Source organism: Ciconia boyciana, chromosome 1 (assembly GCF_034638445.1).
Source record: "Ciconia boyciana chromosome 1, ASM3463844v1, whole genome shotgun sequence".
Lineage (NCBI taxonomy): Eukaryota > Metazoa > Chordata > Aves > Ciconiiformes > Ciconiidae > Ciconia > Ciconia boyciana.
The window spans coordinates 101,976,738-101,999,614 of record NC_132934.1 but is presented as its reverse complement, the minus strand read 5'-3'; the positions used below and the strand labels follow the sequence as shown (position 1 = coordinate 101,999,614).

Genomic DNA, 22,877 nt, shown 5'->3' with positions numbered 1-22,877 from the left:
GACTATCTAAATAGCTAGTATGATAATAAAGGTTAACACAAACTGTAGATAATGTACAATACTGTTTTCCTCCATGGGTTAGCACAAACTGTAGATTGCACGTAACACTATTTTCCTCCTTTTTCTGCTCTTCCTAAATATGGGTTTGTGTGACAAATGATCCATATGCTACCTTTTACTGAAAAAGCCAACTTAAACTATAAGCAAAAAGTAGGTGTTACGATAAACAACTTGATCATTTTCTTTCTACTAGACAATGGAATTACTATTTACAAATGCCACTGCAAGTCAACACTTGCAGTGACAGGAATAAGCATACTTTTGTGAAGATGTTATATACCCTACTAAAGCAGGCCTATACTTTAAAACTGAAAAAAAAAAAAAAAATCAGTGTACTAATGTTCATTAAAATATTGAATTGAAATTTAAATTTTTACCCAAGCTCTCACTACATCGTTAAGGAACTGGACTAGGAGAAGCAAAACGTGGAGAAAAAGAAAGTATACAACACGGAATGCTTTCTGAACCACAGGGTAGTAAGGAGAGAGAGTGAATGGAGATCAGGTAAGAATGAAGACTGCTTGAATGCTGGAAGAAATACCAAAATAAGAAGCCTAGAAATGTGACAAGGACTCGGTAGATCTAGCAATTTATCAGTCTTAAATTTAGTAGAAAAAAAAAGACAATGCAAAAACTAACAAACAAAAGAATCACCATGGAAAAACTGTGATCCTGATCCTTCACTGCTCTTTCTGATATACTAAGGATAAATCCAGAGCCTGTCACTTTCAATTTTCTAAAAAGGCAGTGTTTCTTCTTTCTTAAAACTAACAGACATCACAAATACCTTCCTAATGCTTCTGTCCTTTTCCCCTATTTTTTTGTTGGTTAAAGAATTCTCGCAAAAATCGGGCAGGGACAATATGAATGCGACCATCAGCTTTTCCATTCTTCACCTTAGGACAAAGCAGACACTCAGACTGTGCTTAAACTCCATTCTGCCTCAGCCCCCACCTAAACTAAGAACAAACCCTTTGAAACTCTTAGCCAGTCTGACCCTACGTCTGCTAACCTGGTGGCTAGAAGTGGCCATTCACCTCTCTGGGAAATTGTCATACTCCTTTCAGGAGAGTCTCTTGAATAAACAGAGTTATCTAAGATTTTGATTTCTAATACAAAAGTATTGCAATAGGTAAAAAATATCTTAAAGGCATTTTTAAAAGCTCTGCAGCTTACCATTAGTTCACATTTATTGAGAAGTTATTATTAGAGCTCTAGAGTTGTAATAATAACTGTAATAAACAAATAATTTAAGTGAGAAATAGAACATAAATTTACTAAGGAAAACTGAACAGCAAAATAAATAATTTTGTTTATTTGAGTATCATTGAGTAACTATAACTTCAAGTATTGTCTGTATGGATTTTCAGTATGTATTCTCTCAATAGGTACAGAAGAATATAAAAATGCAGTGGATTTACCAATCTAAAATATAATCTCTTTTCTGTCAAGGTTTTAGAGACCCAGATTCTTACTTCCATATTAATTTTGTTTTGAAGAAGGAACTTAATACTATTTAAAATCACAAGTAAACTCCCTCCTTATGCAGCATTTGGACACGCAGAGTATAAGTGAACTAAAAGTTTAATTATTCATATCCATAAACATGAAAACAGAAATATAAAAACTCATTTATATGCATGTTTTACATTGCCAGGTATGTTTAGGCTAATGCCAAAATATCTGAATATGGGAATTTAGACATTGTGAGAACCTGAAAATTAAGTTTGTATTGGGATTAAATTAATTGTAATCCCTCATGAAGACTACAGCAGAATCTTGATATAGGTTTTATTAGCCAGGTATATTAAGTTACAGAGGTAACAGGAAAGTTGTGTATAAACACCGTGTCTCCTAAGCATTTGCAAAGTTAGATGCCTACATTTAGTCTTCTATACCACTAGTTTGGTTTCCAAAGATACCAACAGTGGTAGCTGCCAGACACACACACCATTTGTTTAAGTTGCTGTCTTCAGCATTCACACCTCTTCAAAGAAATACGCACATTTCTGAGTGGAAGAAAACACAACACAGCTGGAGAAAGGGTAGTAGAGAAAAACCATAAATGATAAATTTTTTTTGTTTTCCTCAAAAAAAACAAAATCCATTGTTTTTCACTTCCTCAGAGAAAACTTTCTTCTACATTAGAAAATATTTTCCAAAGCTCCAGAGATCCTAAAAATCTTAGGGGAAGGATTTGTTGAGTTCTACAGTACACTATATTCACTCATTATCAACCAGTCACAGCCATAATAAAAATAAGTTTTAAGAATGTAAGATCTGATCATGGTCTCATTCAGAATTAGCCTTACTGAGTAACCGCTCATATTTCAGTTATGTCAGAATGGGATCAAGACGTTTTAAATAATCACTATTAAGCTTTTACAAAATCCATCAGCTCTCCCATACTTTGGCCAACCTCAAAAATAAAAGTCGGTCTACAACTGTCCTGAATCCAGATAAAATTTCTTTCAAGAAAACAAACAGAACACAGGTTGGCACCAATCCTCGAAACAAGTTTTAAGGATTCTTGAAAATGAAAACTGTAATGAGACGTGTTTAAAGTAAGCACAGTAGTGGTATTGCAAGGTACCAAACACTCATTTCCACCACAATCAAGGCATTATTTTGAATAAAAGGCTTGATGACAATTAACTTTTACTGAGCGTCTTTCATTCTGCTGTTGATATTTTGTCCGATATGCAGTGGGAAAAATTCCGAATTTATCTATAAACACGCGGTGAGACCTAGTGCTCTGAAAGAAACCTGGAAAATGTCCTTCTGTCTGTCTCCCATACCCAACTTTGCCTTCAAATTTCTCTCATGAACTCAGCAATTCTTAAACCCAAAGCATCCAGAAATGAGATAAGTTAATTTTACAGAATATTGCCTACCCAGGGATGACAAGGAGAACCCAGCATGAAGGTGTCCTATATTCACACTGATTTGAGCCACAGATCCCAACAAAAAGTTATACCATTCATAACACATGGTCAGAAACAAGCATACTCAGAAATTTCTCTTTGCCTATGCGGGGCCTTTTATAATTTCTCGCAATTCTTTTTGCTCTCCATTTGTCTTCTGAGGGAATTTTATGCTCAGATTCATCAACTTGAAGCCTGAGCAAGACTCAGAGCAATCTGTCCTACGGAGCTCTGTGCACAAACCCAATCCTGACTAGCACCAGCTACAGCACCACTTCAGCTGCAGAGCCTCATCCTGTAGTTGGCCTCTGCCACTGTCTCCCAACACACAGCTCTGCTTTTCTGCAGACTTGCCTCTACCAAGAGTTTCTGCAGTGGATGCTATTTTAAGAGGGAACCAACCTCTCCTCCACAGACATAGCAACTTCAGGATCTCTGACCTTTGATAAAGAATTTGCTGCTCAACATATTATAAAAATCTTGCCAACAGACCTTTTAGTCCTAATGCATTTACTTTTAGAGCACATAGAAGCATGTTCAATCCAAACGCTCACACACAACAAGACATTTAAAAAATGAAAACCCATGTTCCTGTGTGGCAGCAGCAATTCAGCTCTAAGTCTTATGAAACACACTTAGAGGCAGGCCGTGTCACAGAAAATCTTTTGGAAGTGTCACTAGAGACTCGTTTCATAGACATTTAAAGTAACAATTCATTTCTGATCACCAAAAGAATATGTCAGTTCAGACCTTACCTTAAAAACTCTTTGCCAATTTTTTTTTTTTCTCAACTCATATGAGGATACAGATGAAAGCCTGATTATACACAGAACCCAGTGTGTATTCTGTCACATATTTCAAATACTGGGAGATTCCTCCTTTCCCTTCTTCACAGGAAGCTATTCAATTCCCTATAAAGCCTTAATTCAGTTTCACAAAAGACTATTTGACAGCAACAAGAGAGGATGTCAACACGAGTTACGCTAAATTTTGACAAAAGTAGGTGCTTGTATAGATTTCTTCTATTCTGAAAGAGAAATAAAAAGTTCAAGGGGGCCTAACTCGAGGAGGAGAGTGGAACATCTTCTGACATCTCATATGACAGACATCTTGTGTAATGTGCCCAAAAAGTGGTTTTGAAGCCTCATCTCAGCACATCCATAAACACTACATTGTTTGCATCTTTTTCAAGTATACGTCATCAAGATGGTGACCCCTCCAATCTTCGTATTTGTACCACAATAATGCGGAAAGCAGACAACCCTAGACTATTTTCAAAAAGATGGAGGAAGGTCATACAGCATGATACAGCACTACACGGGTACAGCATCTCAGATCCCCAGGCAGCACAGCTTCATTTGCACAGCGTAGCATCCTCGCTAGAAAGCCCTTACAACCAGCATCACTGCTTAGCTCCAGGCTCACTAGCTCAGGCTCAGCAGTGCCGAAGCATAAGCGTACTGCTGGCTGGCCTGTTTCTGCAGCACACAACACTTGCCTCTTCCAAGACATGCAATGGCCATTTTTCTCCTCATACTTTACTTTTCCAGATATTTTCTGCCCAGCCCAGCAGCCTCCTGCTTTTTCAAGCATACATGTGCCTGTTTCCCCTAATCTCCTCTCACAGACCCCTCAGAAGTAGCTCCCAGAGCAGAGAGATCTGCAGGCTACAGGCTGAAAACCACTGATCTAAATCAGTATGTCTCTTGTGGTTCCTGTCTACCCCTCCCTGACTGTTTTAAAATTATGCTATTGTTTAATTTGTTCCATTTAGCTTTTTTTCTACTGCATACTTAACTGACAACTTTTTTTAAATTATGTTAAAGTCCTTTGTCTGGAAACAACCGTCTTGAAGTCACTTTGAAAAAAACCTTCTGGTGGAATCCAGCTTACTCAGCCAGCTGGTTTCTACACTCATGTCAGATCTTCATAAATGGAAAAAATAAAAGCCTTATTGAAAAAAAGACACTGTGGGCTAACTGAAAAGTTGCCATATACAACTTAGATGAAAGAAAATTATTTTTTTAGCCAGAGGGCATAGCTTCACAATTTAAATCTGAAGTTTGAAATACCCAGTGTCCTGGGACTGCACAATGTATATTTCAAAAGGTCAAAAGTTTGGTTGAACAAATTGATTTGCACACAGTTGATTCTGCAGGAAATTTCAAAGCTAATGTTCCATAAGGACAATTAAGAGTCAATGACAATTTTAATAAAACTAAATGTAGGCTCTGTGACCTTGGAAGGAATGCTTTTCCTTCCCCCTGCCCTTCATAGTACTACTTCTTGATTATCTTCCACATCTGCGAAAGCAACCCTACTCTGAGTCTGAAGGAAGAAAGCACAGATCGAGGCTGACCCAAAACACCAGCAGCTGCAAGACCAAGACCAGCACAAAGGGCCTGGGATCACTCCCAGCTCTTCGCTGCCATCTTTCTCCAATACCTGGCAGCAGCTAACCTTTCTGCCCCGTACCTGTAGGAAGTATCCATGCACACCTACCTGCCACCCTCACTCCCCTGCACACCATGTATTTCAGCCAGCTACCCCTTCCTTCCCCTCTGTCACACTCAAGATATTCAGGTGCTCAAATGCCTTTGGCCTGTCTCTTCCAGGGAGCACGGACAAGCATGGCCTGTGCTGCCTCTGCAGCAGTTTGCCACATGCTGCCTCATGCCGACGTGCAAGGATGGGTTATAAGATGCTGCAAATCCCAGCAAAAAGCAAACTGCATTCACAAGCTGGATGGCACAAAGTTACCCTGTGAGAGACGGCCTCGCGTTTGGGCACAGAGCTGTAATATAGGCTGGAAAGGACCATGGGAGATCATCTAATTCAACTTCTGCTCCAAGCTGGGCTGACTAGATCAGGGTGCTTGGGGCCTCGTCCTACCCCTTCTGAGCAGCTCCGACGACAGGCCTTTGGGACAGGAGCCCTGTGCACATGCCCCAGGGTTTGACCACTCTCATGGTGAAAACACATTTCCCAACATCCCATGTTCCCGTTGCCTCTCGTCCCAACAGTGCATGTGTCTAGGAGGAGTCTGCCTCCATCTCCTCTAAGGCTTCCATGAGAGAGCTGAGGACAGCAGTAAGGTCTCCCATTAGCCTTCTCAAAGTCGAACAAAGCCACTCCTCTTGGCCTCTCCTCATATGTAATAAAGAATTAAAGCTAGGACATCCTTCCACTCTCAAGCAAGAGTGTAGCTTCAGATGCATGAAGGAAATCAGAGCGTTTGACTTCAGGATGCCAGAAACAAAGAGATTTTTCTTCCCTTTCACATACACGGATGCTAGGGGGAGTTAGGCAGATGCATCAGCAGGAGATTATACTGGGACCTGCCTGTGAGCATTACACAGGTGCTGTGTGTGCTCTGAAGAGGCAACCAAAGGTGACTAAGTGTTCTAGCAGCCCACCTGCCTACTTACAGCAGGAACCCAGTGATACCCTCTCTCTGGCACTACTTGCCACCCCAACAACAGTAGAGACAAAGGTGTGAGTATTAAGCCCTTATTGACAATTAAAGGCCTAGGAAGCCTGAACAATTACATTGCAGGTAGCTCCTTAACTTCAAAATCACACTGTAAAATGCTGTTCCTAAGAAACGGTCTCTATTAATTGAATACATTGCACAGTTGAACAACCCTATTAAAAATGTTCAGTGGAAAAAACAACTCAGTGAATTAATTTTCATCTTTATCAATTTAGCTTGATTTTGCATCATGCATCTGTTCCAAATTACTCTTAAACTAACTTTCACCCTTCAGAAACACAGAAATCTTTGCTTTGGTGCCAACAAGAACCTTTCCTTTGGCCCACGTCCCAGCTCTGGGCAGGTACCCTTCTCTGGTGGGCAGGCCTGGGCCTGCATTTCTCCTGCAGTGGAGCCCTGAAATTCACCCACCCCACTGTTGGAATGGGTCGCTAAATCTCAGCACAGCACCTATCTTGACGAGGTCTCAGCTGACCCACATAGTCTTGGGCTCTTGTCAAAATCTGAAAGTCTGTGAGTAGTGTTAAAGGGTAGCTTGTCCAAATCAAGGTATGCAGAGATGTGTCTGGAGGAAAAGATTTAAGAATAATGAAGCTCTCTTCTTTAGTGACCTAACACTAAATCCTTCCATGGGAGTTTGGGTATACCCCTGCAATCACTGCTGAAGGCCTCCCTCCACAGTTCACCAAGAGAATTAGGTGCGGGATGATCCTGATCCTTCCCCAGGACAGCCTTCTAAATCAATTTTGGGCCATATTTGGCCGTCCTAGAAGGGTGGAGCTACCCACATAGTTTATACCCCTCTGAAGGTGTAGCAGGTCACCCTCAGCAATGAATCCCTGTCCATCTGCGCTCCAGCAACTGAACAACACTGCACTTCCACAGTCGTTTTCTGAAGGTGGAAGCCAGAAAGCCATCAGAAGATGAATTACTTCGTCCCACTCCTCCTTCTCCATTTCCCCACCCCAAGATGCATACCTCTGCCCCCTGCTCCTCCTTGTGCCGCTTCAAGTGTCTGTAGCAAATTGCATCAGGGAATTAAGACCAAAAGTACCTGATCTAGGCCCAAACAGCAGTGCTTGCAGGCATGCAGGGCACGTGCTGGCAGGACCACCCAGGGTCCACAGCTGTCCTGGTGGTCCCCAGAGCCACCACCAAGGCAACCTCTTACTACAAGGGGAAGCAGCTGTCTCTTCCATCTTTGACAGGCTGTATATTACTATATAACTATATATATTTGTCTGTACAATGGGAATCTTTATGCAGGTATTATAATAACAGAAGTAATCAACACAGTGCTCTTGTCTTCCTCTTACTGTCATCACCCACAGATGCTTTCAAAGATGGATGGACACTGCCATGCTGTGTGCACACTTACGGTTTTAAATGTTCAGGTCCTGTATATAAAATAGGTCCTGGGTAGGCAATTACAAAGGACACAGCTCCAACCACAAGATGGATTTGATTTCAACAAATGCAGAAGCAGCAGCTTCCCCACTGTTCTACATTATTCCTCAGGAATTACCTGGCAAGACCATCGCTTGCAATTAAGTGATTTAATTTCCGTTCATTTGCTCTTGATTGTCTGCCAAAGGTATCTATAGGGAAAGATGAATGCTGCCGCTACTGACTGAATCAAAACCACAATACACAATCCATCAGACAAATTAAGGGCTATGTTTCTGTATCACCACAAGACTGCATCTTACCAGTAACAAAGGTGAATGACAAGCTCTGAAACAGACGTGTTAACCAGAATTATGTAGACCTGAAGGCTTTTATCAGATGTATTTCTAACAGAGAAAAATAAAAGGACAGGATTTTTAACAGTATGAAGATGGGAAATACTATGCAATTAGATGTATAGCAACAGGTTTACTAGACTTTAATATTAAAAAAAAAAAACAAACTGATCCCTCACAAAACTCAACAACATATAAAATAGTAGAACTGTAAACAGCCTGAAATTTGTCTTCCCTCAAGGCTACCTCCCTTTCTGAATGAAATAGCTTGCAATGCTCTCGCTAAACTATTACGATGACTTGGCTCCGGGTAGGGTGTGAAGTTTAAAAGCATACTGTTCTGAGCATTTGCTTTTGAAATCACCCCCTCTCCTCTTCTACCTACAGTTAGAAAATCCTTGCAGTTGTGGGGTTGGGAATTCTTTGTCACTTCCAAGTCTACAAGGTTCATAACAGAAGAGAGAAGTCAGGATCTTAAATATTTTGTCAAACTGGGGTATTAGCATCTTAACCAGTGGTCAGGATTTTATAATCAAAACATTTAGAGGGGGTAAAACTTTGATTTTCATCTCATCAACCATGTTCAGCAATGCAATAAGGCTTCTTGCTGAACTCCAGAACAAGCTGTGCAGTTTCACAAGTACTATTGTTTTGCACATCACTATACGCAACATCCACTTATTGTTACTGGATGTTACAAAAATAAAAAAAATCGACTAGAAGGTAGGCAAATGGCAAACAGTCAACAGAACAGATCTGGGTCACTACTCTTTTTTTTTTTTGGGGGGGGGAATAAATTGTCAGAGTTGTGTTCTCAGTCACCTGTAGAGAGTACTGCCTATTACCATGACTGGTATTCTTGAGAAGATGGCAGGTATGTACTGCAGGAAGTCCATTCTCAGGAGTCTTAGAGAAACAGCCTGAATTTTGAAGCCAAATCATTGCTTGTTAGTGAAAGGCAATATATGTGTAACTGAAATAATTTTACATTATAGAAAAGAAAGATAATGGGGGCAAACCCATGTTTTATATTTGTCATCTACTTTATGAAAACTTGATCTCTCTCATGTAGACTTTCAGCAGTGAGAAATTAGGTGAATGCATCCCCACTGTTCCATGGTTTTATTTTTAGGGCTTATTTAATCAATTAAACATTAGCTTTTCACATCATTAAGAAGGAGTGCAAAGGCTAAAACTAAACATGAACTTTTCACTTTTATACTTACCACTCTGCCACTGGGGCCTATTCTACACAAAAGTTGCCATCTTACCCAAGTAACAGATTTTTCTACACTTAGTAGCAAATACTTTACTTTGCATTTTTCTTTTCCACTTATAGCCGAATAAGCATTACTTTAAAACTCTATTTTATATTTTACCAACCTCATCCCTTCATCATTAGCCTTTTATAGAACACTCCAAGCCCAATTGTTTGCTTCATTTTTCAATGGCAAGGAAATCTTCAACCACCCCAGACAAGTGGAAGACTAATGGATGCAATAACTGGAGACTTAGCCAACCCAACTCTCCTTACCCATCTTCAGTGCCGCAATTATTATGTTATTGTCCACAGTAATTGTTGTCTAGAGACTTTGCCAAATTTATCATGGTTTTGTCCTCTGTGCTACTCCTTTACCACTTGCCACTGTCTGGATTAAAGGAGCAGAAGCCCTTAAGGTACAATTACCTCTGAGCCAACCAGCCAGGGTGATGGAGGAATAACGTGACCTACACATTTTTGTTCCTCACAAACACGTACTCCACAGACTGAGCTCATGAATTCCACTTTCCTTGGCTCAAGGCCTGGAAACTTGAGTCTTTACCAAGTGCCAGGCCTCCCACTGAGGGCAAAATTAACCTCAGTCTACAGGTCAGAGCAGTCTGATTTCCTTGTATTTTACAAAATATTGCTTTAAGGATATGAGGTTAATGAAGTTGTCTGGGTAGAGGCATCTGAGATGATTTGGTAGGTATTTCAGTTCTGAAAGGTTGTTTGGTTTGGTTTTTTTTAATTTTTTTTTAAACAACTCTAAGGGGAATTATGCAATCTAACAACTGTCCCTCTTCCACTTATTGTTGCAACCTCCTCCCTAACCGCAGATAACCTCTAATTTAATATTTAACAGTAGTTTAGAATTAACTAATTAATTTAAAAGTTCCTCATGACAAAGGAAACAGTTGTAAGATTAATAATGCAGTGGTCTTAAGGATTTGTAAAGCCCTCAGCTTCAATTTGCCTCTACATTAAATGCTACAATTACAGTTCGACATAACAATCAATGGAATCAATAGTACCTTTGAATTTATATGGATCACTAGCATGTCTCATCTGTCTTTTGGGACCCAGTCTTCAAGATATTAGCAAAACCACGTTCACACCATCTCTTCCCTTTGTGGTATCCACGGACCTTCCTGTTCCTTTGTGCTACATCTCCCCCCTTCTCCCCCCCATCATTATTCACGTGCTTTTTAGCACCCACTCCCAACTACTTCTTAGCACTTTCTACGAAGCTATCCAGCCAATAGTCAGCAATCAGGAGCACTTTTACAATTTAACTATGCTAAATGAATACCAGTTAGTTAATATTTAGTAAAGAAGCTAGCTAGTACTGAAGAGAAAAAACTGCTCTATGTCCTTTAAACTTTTATAAACTAAAAGAGAACAAACCCAGCATAATCACTGCCATAACAGAAAAAAAGAGGTATCCTTGATTCAAACTTTTTAAAAAGGTAAACAGTGCAAACCTCTGCTTCCACATTGTCATTTCAATTTCTTGTTACTAATTGCTTCAGAAACACAGTTCACATTGTGTAGTCAGGCAGAGAAAAACATACACAAAAGTTACACAGAGATTGTCTAACTTGTTCGTAACCTGAGGGCAAGATGTACACTGTACTTTTGAGAATGAGTTTAAAAGGAAGATGACTGGTTTAATGTTTATCTGATTTTACAACAGCTACACCAAAACCCCCACAAATTTTATTCCATTTAAAAAAGTCATTTTCCACGGATAAACTTCATTCTGTATATAGAGCAACTTACCTCTACCTCTGAACTTAGCAACACACATTTTTATATGCTTGTCTGACCATGACACAGGTAAACTATACTGAGAAAAATCTACACTGATTTGTGTAATAGGTTATCTAACAATACAGAACGATGTCAAAATGTGGTCACAAGTGAATATGCCAACTGCAACTTTGATTTCAAGAAAACCAAAATAACTCAAAAATACTTGCACAGAGAAGGAGGTCACTTGGTGAGTTAATACCCACACCTTCTGAACTCTGTAAGCTTTTATTAATGCCCAACTTATTAATCCATGTTGTTCTGAAGAAGAATTGACAAGAAGCAAATGAAGACTGAGATGATCTGACCCTCTAAACTGTGCATACAGACTGCCCAGCACCTTATCAATTTACTGCTCAAGGTCTACTCAAATGCAGCAGTATAAAAAATGAGCAGAGCAGCAAAAAAATCCCGAGACATTCTGTTACTTCCACCACTCCTATTCACAGGCCTGTAGGCATCAGTAAAATGGGAAAGTCAACAAAGCACATGCATACACTTTGAAAAGCCAGGAGAAGTCAGAGGTTTCCACCTAGAAGGAAAGATGTGTACCAGCATCAGCCAGGGGACTGGAGGAAAAAAAAAAAAAAAGAAAAAAGAAAAAAGAAAAAGAGAGAAAGACTGACTTTGTCAGGGCTGACCACGGCTGACCCTCATCCACTTACTGCAGGCTCCAATTGCCATGTTTAGTTCACCACATATTGGGCCTTCAGTTGAATCTCCAAGATTCATATTTGTCTGAATAGACAGGAGAGACTCAAGATAAGTTAGAGGAGTACAGCATATAAGAGGACTGTCTTTGTTGGGGAAGAGAGTAAGGAAAAAAAAAAACCCACCAAAAAAACCCCCAAAAAACCTGCATAGAGGACAGACTACCACTGCAAACTGAATAATAATCAGTAGCTGTGGGTGGAGAGAGCGAGAAAAAGAGCAAACATTGAAGAAAGTACAGCAGAAAGTATGCTGAGATAAAATATGGAAGAAACTACATGGAATGAAGTGAAAAACATCTATTAATGTCTACTGTCTTTTTTGACTAAGCTCTCTTTGAGGCAAGAAGTGACATTTCTTATATTGCTGCACAGCCCCTGGCACAATAGCATGCAACTTACCTGTCGTTTCCAGAGTATACTACAGAAACAGCAAAAAGCAGCTATAGACTGATGCCAGCAAGCCAGTCTCTCCAACAGGTTTTAAGAAATATTCAGTCTAGTTCCTGAACAAACTGTGTAACTTAATGCTTCTAGGCTTCTCCAGATAACAACTAAGGGGGGGAGGAGGAGTTTTCTTCTATATCAATCAATGAAGTGGTGGTGCTGGGCTGAAACATGCAGTTTGGAAAAAGCATCACTCAGATGTGTGCTACTACGATAAGAATCTGTAATAAAAACCAGTCAACCACATCACAGACCAAACAATACTCACGAGAACACAACCATTATTATTATTAATTACAAACAGTACTGTATTTTGGTGGTGGAAATACAGTCTTAAGTTCACCTGAATAAGTATCACATCCCCTATTCATATCCTGATCAGCCATTACATTTTTAATATAAAGATGAATGACAGACACCTCAAATCATTAGTCTACTGAATAAATAAATAAGGACAGGGTGCTGCAGACATCCCCAGTATGGAAATGAAATTCATTAAGCAGCTACTTTGGGAATCTCTGACCTCCTATATGGAAGTGAAATACTTCACATGCCACAGATAAATATACTGAGTGCAACTCAAATTAGTTTTAAAACTTAAAAGAAAAAAAAAAAAAAGGTGTTTCTTCTCAGTATATCCTCCCATTCTGCAATACAAGCAGGAGCACTGAGACAGAATTACTGGTTACCCCAAATCATTACTTTTGGCTTAAATTTGAAATAAATATTCTGGGCAGTATTGAAAAACTGAGTAAACATTACTTACAGATTCATTGCCTGTGGACAAGTCCATATTCTACACACCTGTTAAAAACTGGACAGGTACCACATGCATACATACACACATAACTCCAAACCTATGCTGTACTGGCCCACATATAGTCAAATATTCAACATAACAGCTACAAATGTTTTTTGAATACTATTACCTATGTTTATGCCATATGTAATATATGGTGTGGACCACAGCCAATGTTTTTGCTTTTCTACTCTCAAACACACATTGGTGCCCTTGGCACCATTTTTTTTGAAATCTTTTTTGGAAATATTACAGGACTGTTAAGGATGTTCCATATTTAGGCTAATTGAGTATTTTACATAACCTTCTTTACATTACAGGAAAACCCCAAAGAACAAGGGGAAACAAAACACATAAGCAAAAATCACCAAGTCAAATAAACCAGGAAACATAATTTAAAAATGAGGAAACCTTAACTTGCAGAAGTAAAACCACTGAACTAGTGAGATATAAAAAGCACAAACATTCAAAACTTTATTTAACCCACAATATGGATGGAAATAAGTTCTTTACACTTTTTTTTTTTTTTTTAAGTAGATCTACAATACTGAATGTATTTCTAAATGCCACATCTTCAACCTCTCTTAATACTTAGACAGATCTACACTGGATCTATCCACAGCCAGGAGACTTCTAGAAAATCTTCTTTAAAGTTATATTTTGTTGCAGTCAACTTCTCATTTATTTAAGGTAGTTGCTACTAGAGTTTTGCACACAGTTAAGTCAGGGACACTCCAGCCATCCTTAGAAATGACAGTCATTTTTCATACAGTCAGCAGAACTTAGTCAAGGTAGTTCAGTGCACACACACACGTTCACAGACATTAACATTTAATACTAAATTATAAAACTTACTTTTGTGCATGTGCAGATTGTTTCCAGCCTCCTTGCAGATCCTGTGAGATATCTTTCCCAATATTATTTAAGATGGCATCATCTTCATTCACAGAATCCTCTTTTATTCTAGCTGTAGAACAGATAGGCTCTTCAATTGTCAGACACTTTCGCTGCATGTCCTCCGGAAGGGTATTTGTGTTCTGTAAATCCTTTTCACATCTGTTGGGTTCATCTTGGAAGGTAGAGGGTTTAGATTCTACCAAAGATGACCTTGTTGCAATATTAAATAAGCTTCCAAGAAAATGAAAAAAACCTTCTCGGGGTTGCTTGTCTTTATCTGCTGTTTTGATTCCAGGAGTCAAACTAGGAAGGCTATTAGTCTTTTTCAGCTCCTCCTGGGTTTCAGACTTTCTAAGTTCTTCTGTGGACTGGTTCTTCTCTTCATTTTGACAAACCTAAGATAAATACAAGAAGCACATAAAGAAGATGTTTCCTGTCATTTTCCCACATTCCCAAATCCCTTAATTTTCATTTGCTCCTATGCGTTGTATTCCTTTCAGGAGATCTATAGTTTAAAGGTTCATTTTAAGACCAAAGCGCTGTCCTCTCCTCTTCTCTTTTTGTACTAAAAAGGTCCCTATTCGACACGTCAAAAGAACTACATAGGCTAGAAGATTCACAAAGCAGCTGCTGTGGAAGTAAAGTACAGAAGGACAGATGGAGAACTACTGCTTCAACTGGCAGAAAAAACCCGAGGAAGAAGCAAGGAACAATTTTTCACACTTCAGACACTAATCCGCTCAAAAAGCACAGCTTCACAAACAAATCTATATGCGCTTCTGAGATGAACAGTCTTCAGCTTGCAAATATACACAAGAACACCATAGCAGAACACAAACATACCATAGCCTTAAACATAGGGTAACCTGCACTTGTAAAAAACCCAGGAGAATCAAGAACAGAATTTGGGTAAAGTGAACTCAACTCATGTGCCAGAGATGAATCCTACCTGCTATCCTTAGCAACCCCACATTGCACCCTTTGGCCAGCTTTCCTTCAACTCCACAGGCAATTAACTGCACAGCTCTATTTCCAAATCTATTTGTAGTCTCACACAGCTCCAGTCTACCATGCTCAAACTGCACAGTCTTCCATACAGCTGAAGTCCTGCACACCACTACCCCTGCACCCATGACCTTCTAAACTGCCTATCAGCTCACTGGAAATGATTAGTACTAAGGCAGGGCTTCACTTCATTTAAACCACCTGTTCATTTCTTCCCTCAACTCAGCTGAGCATCTACCTACCTCCAGGGGCAAAGCAATTTATGCCCTTGAATTTTCTTGGTGTCAGCTTCTTTTACAGATCCAAGAACCACTGCCCAAGACCATGCTACTTCTGCCAAGACCATCTGCCTAAAAAAGATGATGCAACTTCACTGGTAGGCTTCACAAACACCACACGTAACCACGTTTTCAGCTTCACAATCTGCAAATGCTTTTTCCCTGGACTAAAATTTTCTGGGGAGCACCTCTCCCCCATCCTCACCCTTTGTAGTGGGTGCCATATGTAATTGCTGCCTATTTTATCTTTACAGTACAAGCCTTGTAATGTCAATCCCCGTTTCAATCCAGCTTATTAAAACAGAATAAAGTTACCCCAGCTCTTCTTAGATGAAATCTGTTCTGCTCAACAGGAGTGGGAAAGGAAAACATGAACAAAAAGTCCTAGGCAAATTTTAGTTGTGTCAACAATATCTTTGGATAAAAGTAATTGTTTCAAACTGGATAACAACTACCCATCCTATCTAAGCAGAAAGCTACTATTTTCATTAGGTCACTAATCCTATTTCAACCTGAAGATATGTTTGTTTCAAGTAACCTAAAATAAGCAAGTAGGCTTATTTGTTAATAGTCCATCTAGGATCACGTTAATGACGAAAAAAGTGTTTTAATGAACACAGTTTAATCGTTGGGGAACAGCAATTCATTAAAAACTTGCAAGTTATCCTTAGTGATACTGGAGCAGTGGTCTTTAATCTTCAAGCAATATTTTTTCACCTTTTTCATACAAAGAGTAGATGCAATCGCTTAATATTAAGTGATCAGATTGATGTGTTGAAAATGGAATTGTTTACCTGAGGATAGAAATTGAATGGCACTAATTTGTCCTTCAGAAATCCATACAACTTTTATTTTCTTCATACAGGCAAGACACACAACCACATTAACTTTTAAGTAAACTTTTCAAAGTGGGCTAAGTCAAACCCTAGCCTTTTTTCGTCCCACCTGTGACAAATCCCACCTGCTTTCCCATATACTGCACTAATCAATAGCTGATGCATTACAAAGGCATGTAGTCACCCCTGTAGTATTCAGGGATTTACTACTTTACAAGTCAACTCTACCCAAACCCACCCCTGGAAATGAAGACAATAGTGCAGCTTAACAGATGTACCACAGTGCTGGCTGGTATCTTCAGTACTAGGCAAACTATGCAAGTAATATGCAAACCTGGGATAAATCTCATGAACAATTAACTTTATCTCATAGGAGCGAAGTACTTTGCATAAGAAAATACAAAACAGAAACAAGAAAAAAAATAATTTCCAAAATTTGATAATACATGAATGATTCACCATAGTCAACTTCAAAGTTCTACTGTCATAGTTTCTTCCTTCACTTTGATTAATACCTCAGCATTCTTCAATACCAGTTTTTGATTAAACTTTAAGTGAGGGAGGGCATTTCTCCCTTGTTCTGTGATTAGCATAATTCACACAAATTTCACTTAAAAGAGTATCTCAGTGCAGAAAGTGCACACAAATCTTATTATTTTCTCTGAAGATATAACCATTATAGGCTATAAACATTTATATGAATTACTACAATATCTATGAAGTTAACAGCTAAATGCATTAACTATAAAAGAAAATATTACATTCAAAACTTGTCAACAGTTTAGTATTATGTTTTTTTGTTCTTGTTTGCTTGCTTTTTAAAGTCATTTGTATTCAGGAACCAGTGGTTTTTTTCCTATTAGGAACTGAGACTTCAAATATGGCTAAATCTCTACATGTGAAATTCTTCCCCTAGCAGCTCTGAGACATAACACTTGTCAAGACTGTGCTTCTTATTTGTAAGCATAATTCATGCCCTGCATGAAAAGCTGTTTTGTAGTCTCTGTTTCCAGAAACAGAAATCTATTTAGACTTTGCTTCCTCTTTAATCTTCCTTTCCTTACTTAACTTTTGGTAAATCAAAAGAACAGGAAGTTTTAATATGAAAGGGTCCTTCCATACCTTTAACTGTAAATAGTGTCTTGCATAAAAAAAGCCCTGGAGAACATTTACACTGTGCTTACTTGAAGATATACATGGATATTAAGTCCCAACACAGAAACTATGCAAATCCTTCTTTCTTCCCTTCAATATAATCAATCCTACTCTCCATATATTCTCCCTCCTGCTCCACTTTGCTATAGAAGACAGCATGAGCTATTGGTATTTTATAATTTGCCCATAAAATTTCAAATCAAAGTTTGAACCACTGTTTAGGCATTATACAAACAAAACTGTTCCTGCTACAGATTTTGAAGTTTGTATTTTAAGATAATGCCATATTCAAATTACTGAGACGGAAGCACATGATCTGTAAAGCCAGTAAGCCTGTAGCACAGCAGGAGCCTTCAGGCACAAGCGCCTGACGAACGCTGCAGTATGATGGCAATTCCACAAGGCAACATCATGGTAACTTTGATTTATTATTTCCCATGCCTCTCTCTGAGCTTGTGTCTGATAGAAGCCCCCAGCGACTGCTCAGGAAAAAAAGGCAAGGGTATAGGGTATACGCAAAGTAATCCTTTCCTTGGTATATCCCACCAGTTTTCAACAGACAGGGCATTTAGTTGACCTCGACAGAGCAGTCGCATCTGTGTCGCAACTAGGCTTGAGCAGTTTGATATTCACAACGCTGGAAGAATACCAGTGATTCTCGGTTAAAAAAAAAAAAAATCCTCTTCCAGCGTCACAGCAGTCCGAACAGTTTCTCAGGTTTACCATGCAAACAACAGTTTTTGGATGAAAACCTACCTGCCAGATCCCCTTTGAGATCCTTGCTGATGCAAGGAAAAAAGTTTTCCTGCCTTAGTATTGTCTTTCTGCTCCTTTTGTATACACTGTCATCAGTCTTCCCCTTGCCTCCCCTTCCCCACTCTCTGTGAGCTTTCCTGCTTGTGACACACTTCATAAAGCTTTAATTAGCTTTTAGTCCTTTAGCAACTTGTTACTCAAATTTTCACTGGGCAAGCCCTGGGTTACCTGGCCTGACCTTATAGCTGAGTGTGCTTTAGGCAGGAGGTTGGGCTAGATGACATCCTGGGGTCCCTTCAGCCTGAATTATCCTATGGTCCTGTGACCTCACATGCAATGAGGCTGGTGCAGAGGGGAAGCTCAGCAGAGCATGAAACAAGATTAAGACTTAAATCAGGTGACTGAAGAGACTGCAGCGATAACTGAAGCTGTATCTACTGTGTAGTCAGGTAGTGCGGTCTCACCTTGCTGGAGCAACCACTGCAGAGAAGCTTGGCAGCTGGGATTCAGAAGACAAGCCCAGGATGTCATGTCTCAAGCGTGATTCTTATCTGAGCTAATTTATTCAATGGTAGACTAGGTACGTTTTCCAGGCTGTAATCCACTCCTGACTGTAGCACAGACATACGCCCAAAGCCTAATAGCACCTACGCAGTCAGGCACAGGGCTTGCTACCAGTGTGAAGAGCCCCCCCACTGCGAAGTGCAGAGAGCAGCTCCAGCAGCGCAACAGCACCCTGAAGAGGGATTGCTTTGCCAGGTTTGCCTCGCCTCCTGTACCAGCTGGAACAGCCGCCCTGGTAGCCGCCGTCTCTCAGCAGTCGGGTGGCAAAAGTTCAAATTGCCAGAGGTTCTCATTCGGCAAGGGATACGTCCATCTGCCAAGAATACAATCTCTTTTATTGCCCTAACAAGTGAACGAAATGAAAACATTAACAGCATTAAAACAGATCTCTGGGAACAAAGAATTAGCTTCCAGCCACAACAGCCAGACATTTCAAAATTCACTCCCCATGAACGAACGCTCATTAGGAAGCACAAACTCCAGGCAGCCACGTGGAGACCTCTTACAGACTCTCTGTCCTGCTGCGCTGGGAGCTGCTAAGGGAGGACGTTCTGCATATTGCATGGATACCCTTGTGCACTTTAACCACCCCATCTCACCTGCAGTTGTGAGAGAAGACAGCTAGCCATCAGGATTTTAGGATCACCATTGATTCACCCCAGGGGCCTTCAACAAGCCATTTAACCCCAACATCCCAATTTACTCATCCGAGAAACGGTCACAGCACTACTCCAGAATTTCTGTTTGCTAGCATGTAGAAATAGTTCAAGAGTTTCAGATTATAGTGTTGGGTGCACAAAGTAGCATATTTAGGCATTGCTACCTCTAATACTGGAAACTTAACCATGTTCCTAGCCTTAGCTTTGACCTTTCAACATAGCTAAGGTGGCTGCATTTCATTTCACAATTATGAGCATCTCATTCAATTTGATCAGTGATACAGGATGTAAATTTTGTACACTAAACAAAACCCACTGTGAAATAGCTCGAGTTGCTGGCAGACTAGTACATCCCCACAATGAGTCACTACTGCATGGTTTTCAGCAGATTTACCTTCTCTGAGAGGCTAAAGCATCTTTGGTGTAATCTGCCACTTGTCTGCAATGAGTGGGACACACTGAGGTGCATTAAATCCACACATGAAATAATCTTTTGTTTTTTCAACTAATGTGAGGAAAGGCAGCTCACCCAATGGGAGGCAATACATACGGAAACCTAATGAAAAAGAACCAGACACAGTGAGACATAGATTAGGAACAAGACTTGTTTAAGAAAATTGGCATAGTATTAAGAAAAATTCAGAAAAAAGTACTATCAGACAGTGAAATACATGATAAGCAGAGAACTCCTAGAAGTTCACTGTTGCTAGTGTTCATGAGAAAAATGGATTTAAAAAACACGTGGTCAAAGTGGGTTTTTCCTATTTATGCCAGTAATTAGAGGGGTGATAGAGATGACACAAGGGAGTTCCACCATTGTCAAAAACTGTTGAGTCTTAACTAAATAATACCTTTTAAATAATCAGAAAAAGCAAAAAACCCCAAAGATTAACAAAGACAGCCTTGGGGTTTTGAGGGATTTAAGCGAAAGATGAGTTCTGTATCTCTACAAATAACTGATGCTTTGAAGCTCTGAATATTTTGGCTTTTTTACACTGTGAAGTTTTCCTTGCACATGCTCCTTTCTCTGCTTGTTTTGACATGAAAAAATCAGGTCATAACAACCCTGGAAGACAAGAGTAACTAGAAAACTAATGAAATCATAGCATCTTCATAATCAGGAGTAAAAGTTAAACAGCAGGAAGGGACTTTCAGTTAAACTGTATCAGTTTTGCATTTTTATAAATAAACCAATTTACATTCAATGACTAAAATTTGGAAAGACAACTGCCTCTGTTGAAAGTTCAGCACTGGGACTTTAAAAATTTGTTTATCCATTTGAATTCTTGAAACACCAAGGAGTCTTTAATGTAGATTTAATTTGTCAGATGGGGAAAGCAAAGATGAAACAAACATTCTCTGAAACTCTAGTGTTCTCTTAAGATCTGAGGAAGTATCCAGACTCACCTTCCCTGACAAGAGAACGAAAAACAAGGTGGTAAGGGTGAACACTTAAAATGAAAAGGCAGAGAAAAAGGAAGTACAATTTGAAATAAAGTTTCTGCTAGGTTACCTTTACGAGGAATCATAAACTCAGTGAAAGTCTCTAGAATAACAAGTGACCTTTATAATTTAAAAAATTCTCTTTACACCATTTGCAGAGTTACTTCAAAATTTGTCCCTTCTGAATTTTCTCCTGAAATAATTGTAAAGCTCTGATTAAAGATTAAGAATTAGTACTCACTTCTCAGTATGTAGCCATTGCCTTATTACTATGAGGTCTAGTATGGAGCCAGGGAGAACAGAATTAAATTGTCTGTCTTATTTCTGTTCTTTCCTCTAAATTCTCCCAGTATTACACTTCCATTGCCTTTTAGTGAAAATGTTTTCACAAACATGAAGTAATTTTTATTCTCTTTTACTTGATGATTCCCTGACATTTGAAAATAAATTTAAAAATAAAGGTGAAATTCACCTTATCAATGCAGAAGGTGTGCACAAGCAGGCAGTACACCGGGAACGGGGTGAGACCGTGTGATTTCCACCCGTACTTATATTCTGTTGGCAGGTTATAGCACCTGGCACCACACTTCTGCTTCTCATCTGTCTCCTCGGTGGTTTTCTGTGCCAAACTGCGCAAGGTTTAAGCCCATCTTTCTTTTCACCCATCCTGAAACAAAGTTCCCTGCTCAAGACCCCTTCTTTGAAGAACTAAAGTAGTAGAAAGGGAAGCACATTTCAGGATCATCCTTTCTAAAAATCTTCCGTATGACAAAGGAATTTACCAGGACTTTAGATAGGATGATCTTGAAATGCCTTCCTGAACACATACAGCTGTTAACACCATTAATTTAACAAAGTGTCCTGGGAAACCAGAAGGGGCTATGTACTCACCTATAAAATTCCATTTCAACAAAAATCTACAACATTGCTGAAGGGAAAAAGATCTGCTTTCAGGTTCTGCAACAGAAATCTTGATCATACAAACTCCAAAAACATTTTGGTTTTGTCTTACATTCATTGTTGTGGGCAGCAACAGCAACAGTTTTTAAAAGTACCTCTCAGGTTTTTAAAAAATTCGTGGTTGGCAGTAATGGTCCACCTCCCTTGACTCCCAAAAGACAATGAATCCCTCTCTGATTTCTAAATACTAGGTCTAAGACACAGGCATTCAGCAGGCATCCACACACAGGCTGAGCAGACATTACTTAGATAACATACATATGAAATAAAGATAATATAGAATAAAACCGTAACAATATGAATAAAACCCCATGCTATATGGAAAAGTATGTGGTTAACTAAAACACTGGGCTTAATTTTGATTTCTAACTTTTTGTAGAACTTAAAACTAATTATAAAGTCAGAATTAGGGACATTGAATAAAAACAGCTACATATATTCAGCAAGTTCATGGGACTTTTTTAAAACTTAGGTGAATTCACACACCCCATGAAAAATGATGTGACAGAGAACTACAGAACAAATTAGGCTGAAAGGAATGTGGCTGGGGAGGTCATGTATTCTAAGCTCCTGCTCAAAGCAGCTCCAGTTAGAGCAGGGCTTCATCTAGCTGCGTTTTGAGTATTTCCAAGGATAAAGATTCTGCAACTTCTTTGGACAACCTGTTCCAACATCTGACCACTCTTATGGTAAAGGGGGGAAAAGGAAAAAAAAAAAAGGAAGAAAAAAATTCTTACAGGTGACTGGAATTTCCCATGTTCCAACTTGCACCCATTGCCTCTTGTCCTATTTGTTGCAACTCCAAAAAGAATCTGGCTCCATCTTATCACATAATTGCAGTCCTTGCCATCAAATTTTAATACCGTGTCTACCGTTTAAATACAGCCATCTTTATGTTACCTTGAAATGAAATTCATGTGAGAAAGCAGGGCTGCAGAGTAATCTCTTCTCCATGTTCACAGTATACAGGAGTACTCGTCAGAAGACAATTAGCAACAGGTTTAATTTGTAGCAAGGAAACTTTAGATGGGATGTTAAGAAAAAGACTTTCTAATTATAAAGTTTATGAAATCAGT

General features: G+C 39.3%; 1 protein-coding gene across 3 annotated transcripts in view; it reads right to left on the bottom strand.

Moving 5' to 3' along the window:
* CRYBG3 (crystallin beta-gamma domain containing 3) overlaps positions 1-22,877 on the bottom strand; it is a 94,317-nt gene that overhangs the window by 51,757 nt on the left and 19,683 nt on the right. For all 3 annotated transcript variants that reach the window (XM_072885362.1, XM_072885371.1, XM_072885380.1), the window contains one exon: positions 14,104-14,540. In XM_072885362.1, the coding sequence (XP_072741463.1) occupies positions 14,104-14,540 (437 nt within the window). The remainder of the gene's footprint in view (positions 1-14,103; positions 14,541-22,877) is intronic.